Source organism: Carassius auratus, chromosome 26 (assembly GCF_003368295.1).
Source record: "Carassius auratus strain Wakin chromosome 26, ASM336829v1, whole genome shotgun sequence".
Classification (NCBI taxonomy): Eukaryota; Metazoa; Chordata; class Actinopteri; order Cypriniformes; family Cyprinidae; genus Carassius; species Carassius auratus.
The window spans coordinates 7,570,161-7,580,101 of record NC_039268.1 but is presented as its reverse complement, the minus strand read 5'-3'; the positions used below and the strand labels follow the sequence as shown (position 1 = coordinate 7,580,101).

General features: G+C 38.1%; 1 protein-coding gene across 3 annotated transcripts; it reads right to left on the bottom strand.

Moving 5' to 3' along the window:
* Position 1: 1 nt before the first annotated feature.
* On the bottom strand, positions 2–8,311 carry zbtb5 (zinc finger and BTB domain containing 5). Of its 3 annotated transcripts, none has more exons than XM_026203984.1 (3): positions 8,143–8,311; positions 6,095–7,202; positions 2–4,997 (listed from the first exon to the last, which is right to left on the bottom strand). In XM_026203984.1, exons 2-3 carry the CDS (start codon positions 7,190–7,192, stop codon positions 3,960–3,962), a joined length of 2,136 nt encoding a protein of 711 aa, XP_026059769.1. In that variant the 5' UTR covers positions 7,193–7,202; positions 8,143–8,311; the 3' UTR covers positions 2–3,959. The 3 variants fall into 3 exon arrangements, with proteins under 3 accessions (XP_026059769.1, XP_026059768.1, XP_026059770.1); XM_026203983.1 differs by having other exon boundaries at positions 8,147–8,311; XM_026203985.1 differs by lacking the exon at positions 8,143–8,311 and adding an exon at positions 7,758–7,851.
* Positions 8,312–9,941: the final 1,630 nt, after the last annotated feature.

Sequence of the window (9,941 nt, the reverse complement as noted above, 5' to 3'; positions counted from 1 at the left end):
AATATTAGTGTTTTTGAATACAAGTGTTTATCTGTTGCATAAGATGATGGCAAAAGTAATCTAAAAGCAAAAATATAGAAAATGTGCATTACAATTGCTAATAAGCTGACTGATACCAATAATTAAAAAAAGCAAAAATTGGCTGATAATTTATACATCGTACATGCCTACAAAAGAAAATTCAAATTATATATATATATGTGTGTGTGTGTGTGTGTGTGTGTTTATGTGTGTGTGTGTATGCATGTATGTAAGTCTATAAATGTCTAAAAAGTCTATAAAATAAGTCTAAAAATGTCAGAAGTGGACTAGCTGGGTAAAATACAAACATATGCGTTGTTTATAGTAAAGATTTTTATTATTTTAGATGAACTATTTCTTTAAATAAATAAAAAACAACAACAATGTTGAACTCCCGTTTGTTCTCTAACATCAAAAGCCCAGTGTTTGTGAGCACACAGGCAAGGTTCACATTCTGAGATCAATGATCTACAAAGAGCAAACTCAGCTAAGACCAGCAATATCCCTGCAAGTCTTTCTATGCTTAAATACGTCGCCAGTTTAGAACTTCTGAGTCATCTGTTTTCAAAAAAAGACACATTTAATGAAAAGACAGACTGAATGTATAGCATTCTTCATGATTTTATTCACTTAATTCTTTTTTTTTTTTTTTTAAACCAGTAGAAAAACAAAGGAGTGCTCTAACAATGTGCAGTTAACAGCCATTACATAGACTCACAATAATTCCTTCACTTTTGGCATTTCTAGATCTAAGATTCATAATACTAATAATAACAAATCACATAAGGCAGTTGTTTCACTTCCACTGTGATTCAGGTCATTTAAAGAAAAAGTCCTGTATGATTAGTTACATTTAACACATGATATGTACACACACTTAAGGTCAACTGTTGCTTGACAATTAATGTATAAATTCAAACACGTTTTGGACTTTGGACATCCCCAGTACATTTAGTCGATTATACTAGGAATGTTGAAACACTCAGGCACAGGCATGTAATCATACATTCTTAATGAATAATTAGAAGGAAAAAAAATATTAACAAAGGACAATAATTTATACTGAAATGTCTCCATTTTATTTTAAATTTAGTCTTATTTAGTATTTAAAGAGGTGTTAGGTGATGATGTTTCATATTTCAAATCTTTGAGTCCATCTGATCAAACAGATGCAATATTTACCACAAAGGGGAAAAAAAAACCATTACTACGGTTAAATAAAAGATGGCATGAATAAAATGCTAAGTTCTGCAGTAACAGCTCATTTACAGGTTGGAATGTGTTTAGTGAAGCAGCTTCTAAATCTTAACGATTATACTTACGAGTATTTAAGGACTCCTCTTAGTACAACATCAAACACATCACAGAAAGACAAGACTTCTCACAAACTACTAGGACAAGACTCTTATATTTCCCCTAAAAGTATCCATTAACAACCACTAATACAATGACTGAACATCTAGTTTAGTTTACAGCATGTTCTATTTGTTTAGTATGTGTTACTCCACAAACCGTAAAACATTAAAGCCTTAAAGACTGAAGGTGCAATTTTTACATAATGGTTTTTCTCTCTGTGCACTGGAAGGTCAAAAGAGACACATGAATGTAACAGTCTTTTTTTTTTTTTTTTAAGTGACCACTTCATCACCGATAGCTTCCATTAAAATTAGTCAACATGAATTTAATCAGTATGCAGGTTCTTTAGTATCTTAGTTTAAATGGAAAATGTGTAACTATAAACACTGTAGTCTAACGTTCTCTCAGTGCTGATATCAATTTCAGCCACAGGGGCATCAATAGAATCAAAACAGAGGATGGTCTGAGGATTTCAGGTTAAATGGTCATTTATGCAGTGCTCGGTGCATGATTTCTGTCTGCATTTGTCAATAAAGTGTAAGAAATTCGAATACAACAGAAACAGGCACAAATACACAGTGCTTTAGTAAAAAATGTTCCTAACAATTACCTCTTCTGTGCAAAGGGGACATATTTCATGTCTTAACGCATTCATATTTTTAAGAATACAACATAATGATTACTGTTCATAGAAAACAAGAATCATTTTGTGTTAATCGACAGTCAAGAAACAAAGTATTTGTTAGTTTAGGGAAATATATGCAACAAGGTCAATTCTGCTCATATTTCCACATGTGGTCAAAAGATTTGTCTTCTAATAGAAATCTATTTATTTGACCTTGTAACAGTAAAAGTGTAACGGTAGTGACTGTGCAAGGTTATTCTTTTACATATTTGCGGTGTTACAAAACCTAGTAAGCTGACAGCCTGCCCTAGACAGAATTATCTTGATGTGAAGACTGAACCGTAAGGACATTTGAAAGCAGCATCACATGTATCCCACACAATGAATGTAATACTAGAAAAACTAGAAAAACTCTGCAGGGCAGTGGCCATCCAGGAACTGAGTTTTCCACCCATACTTGAGATGAACCAAGAAGGTGCACTCATTACTATAAATGGGAGAAAGTGCAATGCAAAATATGGTGGAATAATTCCCACCTTCTGAATAAAATCTCCAGCTGCCATAGAGACAATCAGAAATATAAGCTTTTTGAGTATGACAAAAACATTTATCAAACAGCTAATGTCAGACTCGGTTGCCGATTTGAAATATGTTGTGTGGAAAGTTTTTAGCACTTAGAAAGTAAATAGCACTAGCCCAGAATAGCTGACTGTAGGCTTGAAATTGACTTTTGAGTCAAACTCCTTTGCAATTAACTAAGTTATACATAGTCTCAGCCTCAGACGTCACTCCCACGGACCGTTGGCTAAAGTCAGAAGGTCTGGCTACGCGAGACTAAGTTATACAGTACCCCTAAATGGGATAAAATGAGATGGGAGGACCAATTAGATTTCAAAGCTTTTGAGTTTTGTGTTCGCCCTAAAAACTTCATCGGTTCACCTGAGAAACTTTTGTGTTAGCAAAGGCAAAACCACTAATATATAAGTTTGCCAAAAACAAATAAAAAATTAAGGCAAATTTCTTGGGGAAACATAAAAGTACAGCTGCCCATGTTCTTTCCAGATGTTCCAATGTGAGGTTTCATTTGAGTTCTGAGTTTGCTGCCTTAGTGGCTGCCTATATGAACTGTAAACAGTCAGGCAGGCAGCTCACATAGTTTTGTAACTTAAACCACTGGAACTTAAAGCAGTGCTTCTCAACCTTTTTGACTCCAGGACCCCACTTAAGCTTAAGACAATATTCAAAGTTGATATGCACTTCTATCATCATAAAGTCAAAAATATGATGTCAGTTCAATGTTGTGATGCTTTAAATGTTTAAAATTTGAATTAAGATTAAGTTAATATATCTAAATGTAAATAATTTTAAGACTTATTGGGATTCTCCTGGATGTTTGCCGAGGCCAACTAGTGGGGCCCATGGTCGAGATCCACTGGCCTAAAGGTGCACCTAAATTAAAACTGATGAATCTCCTTTTGATGCTTCAGTTCAGAATATACAGACAACTTCAGAAGCTAAAATACATCAACAGTACACAGCTGACAATACAATTCTGACGTCCACAGCAAGCTTCAATCATCAGGACACAGGAGTGGCCTTCTAAGGTTCTGTCTGATTTCAGTTCTTTTGAAAACATTTCACAGTGAAAGAGACAGTCCACCCAAAAATGAAAATTCTGTTATCACTTCCTCACCCTCATGTTCCAAACCTGTATGACTTTCATTTTCTGCAGGAACGCAAAATAATTTGTTCATTTTTTTTCTAGGTCACAGGTTTGGAACATTTCAGTGTGAACTATCTCTGGACGGCATGTTAACTGGAAGCATGTTAACAACATACTACAGCCATGAAAGACCTAAAAAAACGTTCCTATACCTACTGTAATGGTGGATGTGAGATTACAGTGTACAGATCTGCTCACTCCTTATATGGTGCTTTTGGAGCGCCTGCGGTTGAATTAGAGCAGGGTGTTAGACATATCACTGCTCTGCCATCGTAAGCAGGTTGTTTTCGAGTGCTTGTACAAGTGACTGGACTGACTAAAGCGCTTGCCGCATTTCAGACAGGCGTATGGGCGCTCTCCCGTATGAACTCGGATGTGTTTCTTGCAGTCCGTCAGAGTGAGGAACGTCTTACAGCAGATCTTGCAGGCATACTTCCTGGCGCCTTCAACCACTAGAACGTTGTGCTCGGACAGTGCCTTCTTACATTTTGACAGAACATCTGCAGAGGCTCTTGTTAACTGGGGTAGCGGGTTCAAGTTGGAGCTGCCAACATTTTGACCTACGGTAACAGAACTCTCCATTAAGTTCACCCCGTTAAGAAGCACTGAGGAGGAAGAGGAAGAGGAGGCAGCATCAAGCTGCTGAGGGCTGTCTGTAAGTGTTGTAGCACCTCCTGGTGGAACTTTGGGAGCGATGCGCCGGTATGCTTGGCACCCTCCCGCTCCACCCCTGGATGAACGAGGGAAGGTCTGCAATCCCAAAATGTTTCGCTGGAACTCTAGTGCAAGCTGGTCCACCGATCCACCACGGGACGCTGCTAATGAAGAGGATGATGCCATCCCATCATGCAGTGGCCGCAGAAGAAGGGACTCAGGCTGCAGGTCAGAGCAGACCTGTGCTTCGCCTGGAAGGAGCTGCAGAGAGGAAGATGAAGTGTTGATGGAATCGGCTGGGAGGAAGAAGCGAGAGGAATCGTGGTCTGCTTGAAACTCTCCGGTTGTAGTGTTGGGAACATTGTCAACACTGTTGGCACGGTTAGATGATGTCCCTCTGCCAGCAAAGGCCTTCGCGCTGAGGAAACTGGAGATGTGCAGTCCAGAGGAGGACTCTAGAGCATCACTGCAGGAGAGCTCCTCTCCTCTTCCTCGGTCTTCTGCTGCTCCTAACCCCTTGTTTCCTTTAATCAGCAGCCCAGAGCTGGGCTGGGGGTCGGAGTAGCTGCGCTCACTGCCCTCAGGACTCAATTCCAGCTTTTCTCCAACTGGCTCCACCTGTGGAAACATCATACTAATTATTTACAGTCCCTTTAATACAAGTCAGTTGTTGGACATCTTGGTAACACCCCAGGCAACTGTTTTCTTTTTTGCCTTTATGACAGTGTAGATAAGAGAGGAAGTGTAGTGGGAGAGATATATGGGGCGGCACCAGGAAAGGTCCTCAATCAGAATTCGAAATCACAAAATCAGGAGGCCAGCACTCCCCACAAGGCTATTGTCGCCGACCAGGCAACTATTTTCTACATAGGCAATTTGCTTAAGAATGGCAACAAATTTTAATCCAGAAGTAAAATAAAACAACAATCGTATTGTAAATTTAGCTTCTCTTGTTAAAAAATTAAAGAAAGTAATCTAGCAAGTATATAACAAAATTGTATCACAAGATTTACTGCCCCTTGTTTAAAAAAAAGACAACGACGAAGAAATGACAAATATATTGTACTTTTATATAAAATATAAAAGCACTTTTTTGTGCTTTTGTTTAGGCTGTTTTTAAAAGAGCTCTCTTATGCTGCATTTTGATCACAAATATTCACAAATAGACATATTTTGAAATATCATTACATAATTTTTCTATTATAAACTTTCTTTTTATTCTGATAAATGTAAATTCACTCTGTATGTTGATTTGGTGCTCAAGAACAATTTTTATCAGTGTCGAAATTAGGATTTTTTGTTAAACAGAAAATTCAAAAGAACAGCATTTATATATATATTTTGTGTAACAGTGTTAAGCTCTTTATTTTGACTTTTGATCAATTTGATGCATCCTTCCTGCATATTAATTTCTATCAAGAAGAAAAATCCGACCTACCTCAAACTTTTAAACGGTGGTGGTGTACTTTTTTAAGGAACAATTTATATAAAAAATGGAAAATAATAATATATAAAACTAGATCTTAGCTTGACATCATGACAGCACTGGCTCTTGGAAATGGATTGAAATTGACTACTAATTTTCTAGATTGGAAAGGCATGCAGTTTGTTTTCAAAGAGCAAAATACTTACCAGAGACAATCTGGTGAAACACTCAAAATCAGTTAGTGTTAGGTAACAAAACAGTAACAAAATACAAAATCAAAAACAATTACCTGGTCACTCCCTTCTGCCTGAGACGTAACATCGCTAGTCTCATCAGCAGCCTCGGGTGAACTCATTGGCTCACTCTTCACCACGACCTGCATGTGCTGCTGCTGCTCCTCCTCTTCTTCCTCACCTCCGTTCTTTATCTTCATCCCCTCAGTATGGTGACGGCTCGCATCTGGGTACTCCTCTTTGCATGACAGCAGCAATGTTTTTTCCGGTCCTGGTCCCCTTCCTCCATCCGACTGACTGGGAAGCTGCATGTCTTCATGGGTCAGTCCCCTGCGGTACCCATCTCGTTCTAGTAAACCTCCATCATCCCCTGGAATGACCCCAGCGACGACCTCATCCACCATTTTACTATGGGAATCTGGAGACAGAAGCTCCTCTCCACCCTCTCGCCCCCCCGATTCCCCCACAATTCCCTCCACCTGCGTGGAGAGCCGTGGCCTCCCCCGTTCTGAAGCGATCAGGGACAAGGGCTGTTTGCGCTTCAGGAAACGGCGTCCCGGATGAGAACCGTGCTGATCCACCAACCCGCTACCGCACGCTGAACCCGTTCTCCTCCCGTTCCCTGTTCCGCCGTCTTCAGCGCCACTCAGGGCAGAACTGACCAGGCTCAGGCCGAGCTGTTGAAGCAGAAATGAACGCTGGAGATGAGAGTTCGCAGCCACTGCTGCTTGTTGCTGCTCGGCGTGATGCTGACCACTACGGTCTGCCGGAGGAGACATGGGTAGAGTACGAGTGGTAAGGTAGTGCTTACAGGCTTTCACCACAGCGTTCAGATGCAGATGAGAAGCGGCCAGCAAGACATCCATCACGTTACTCTCTCCTAGCATCAGCGTGGACGTGTACATCATGTCCATGAGTGCAGCAAATGCTTCAGCGGTCACCACTTCTGAGTCCAGGTGGATCATCCTCGTACTGGCGTCTCCCTCAGCAGCAGTAAACAGGGCTCGGAAATGTGTACTGCAGGCGGACAGGACGGCACGGTGAGCCTTGAAATGACGACTACCAACCATGATCACGCAGTCGCACAGCTGTCCATGCAGACGCTGGTAGTTCAACTGCTGGAAGATCTGCTCAAAATGCCCCGGGAAATCCATGACCTGAAAACTAATGAATAAAAGATACATTACAAGAGGAACTATTCAATACTATAGAGACTACAGATGCTGTCAGAGACATTAAACGTCATCACGTTTATCAATTTATAGTATTTTCCGGCTGTCGTATAATTTGTCGTACAATTAATTGTAGAATAACCGCATTTTATATTGGTGTACCCTAACGAAATATGATACTTTATTCACTATATAATCTTCATCAGATCCAAAAACTTTATCACTGCCGTTTATTAATAGATTAAATTCAGTACTGGTAGAATTTTATCGAATAATATATGGTTATGCGTTTTTAATTAAAATATACATTTTAGTCAAGGATTTATTTACTTTTAATGGTCCTTAAAAACATTTTCATGCTAATCGTTTTCAGCAAAACATCACGTGTACGGTCTACAGTAACGTTAAAACAATACATTATAATGGGACTACCTTATTATCTCATTAATAAACAACGTAAGATTTCATACCATGTCTGGTATTTTGTTTCTTTTCTGTTTTATAACAGTGGTGGTAACAATAAATGTAGAGCGGAAGCAATGGTTACCATGGTGAAGTAGTTATCTTCTACACATCTTTGACCATCAGTAGCAGGTTTGGTTAAACTAAACCTGAGAGAAACATTTGCTTCAGAAATATAGTCGGACGCAAATATATCTGTTAAACACAAAGCATTAGTTAACGCCATGAATCCGCTTTTACTGCAAATAAGACAAAGAACGACTTGTATGTAAAGCTTGTATGGGTGTCATAATAACCTACTCTGTATGGCCTTACAATAAATACAGAAAAACGAAATATGTGTGTATTTGAGAGTACATTGATATCAGCTCGTTGATAAAATAAGCAATAAATTAAGGAAGTAGATTTGTTGTTAGCTACTGTTAACATTAGCTGCTAGCTCGGTTATTTCACATAGTCCTCAAACACACCTACTTTTTCTCAATCGTCTCTCAGTCGTCTTCAGAGAGCCCGGGTTTGTCCTCTGATAGCATCCAGAAATTCATGCAAAATCTGTCCATGACAGTCAGGCATTGGCCTTAAAAGTCCGACACACACACAGTACAATAGAGAGGGTCATCAGCTGCCCAGGCGCGAATGTGAACACGAATCCCATTTCGCCTCCTACTGGACTGGAGAGTTATGAATCACGCGATGCGACTCTCTGTCTGCTGTAGAACACAAACGAGCTCGCTCTCTCTTTTATTTATTTGTTGTCAACTTACATTACATGGACAAACCACCCACTTTTATCCAAATATTTCTATATTTCTGAAACAAAAAAAATATATAAACTAATATTAATATAACTTGCACTTCCTTGTTTTAGGGGTTGGGTGTAACAATCTTAAAACTTTATTTAATGCCCACAAAAAATATATATATATACAGATTCAAAGGAGAAATATCTTGAAGTATCAATTTTCTCTTTAACATTTAGTCACGTCAACTTTTATACTCATGTAGAAGTTTCCAGAAACTATTTAAGTACAGTAGTGAAGTTCAAAACCTCTGTAACAAAATATGATTAGTGCACAGAAGTGAACAAGAACAATTTTTCACTATTTAAAAATTGTTGGCGAACAGATTATTTTTTTTAAACACTATATAAGGGTGCTGTCATTTCATAACTTAATATCAACCAGGACAATGCAAATGAAGACACATAAATACAAAATTGTCAAATTCTTAAAAATTTATTCATCACTAGTTCAGTTCTTAGCAACATCCTATTGTCACAGACATAATACCCAAACGCATTCAAGCTTGTGTGTAAACACCATGCACAGAACAGAATGAAAGGAAAATAAGATTACATTGGTTAGCCTCAAAAGAGACTACTAAAAGTGGCAAAACCTTAGCGTTCAAAGTTCAACCTCAACAAAAAAATATAAAAAAGCAAGACAATTTTACATTTACTTTCAGTACAGAAATACACTAGAGACGTTTACAAATGTAAAAGATGTTTGTTTCGATCTGAAATGCAGCCTTTAAGTGTATAATCGTTGAAGATATCAGCACACTGCATTCTTAATGTAATACTGACTGATCAATCCCATAAATTCAGAACAGACCACTTTCATATCTTTTACTTGAGGTAGAATATTCTGTTCAGATATCAAAAATAATCATCTTTTCCCAAGTCTTTAAAGTGGAACAATAAACACAAACACACACAAAAAAAGCATTTTAATTTCTAGTGTCACAAACTTGGGGTTCTGTTATATGACATTTGTCTTTCAGAGCAAAACACCCCTGAAAGAAATATAAAGCATTCTCAAGAAAGTGTGCATGTGCTTTAGTAAGCCTTTGACACAAGAGTAGCACCAGATTAATACTGTAATCCACAATCTTTGGACTGACCAGTAATTAAAAGTAACAGTTTAATACCACACCCAGTTTACATCTCCTTCAATAAGGTAAACATTCTCTCATCTTTCTGAGATTGAAGCACACACACTCGTACCAAAACAAACATATTTAGAAATAATATCTATAAAGCAGTTTTCTGGAGAATTAATTGCAGACTAAAATAAATGTAAGATTACAAGGGGTAGTAAACCAAGATAAACTGATTGATTTTATCAAATTGAAGTAACAGCTATTGTAACGTACACTGACAAATTTGATGCTTTTTAAAAAAATAAAAATTCTGGTATAAATGTAAAATATCCTTTAATATGGTTTCAGAGCTATGTGCTAGAGCCAATCGTTTGTAATTCAAGACTTT

What these genes read in the sequence shown, in the direction of transcription:
- zbtb5 (XM_026203984.1), bottom strand. Translation starts at nt 7,192, where the DNA reads ATGGATTTCCCGGGGCATTTTGAGCAGATCTTCCAGCAGTTGAACTAC. An exon ending in AGGCAGAAGGGAGTGACCAG is followed by an intron (nt 4,998 to 6,094) that starts GTAATTGTTTTT and finishes ATGTTTCCACAG; the next exon opens with GTGGAGCCAGTTGGAGAAAA.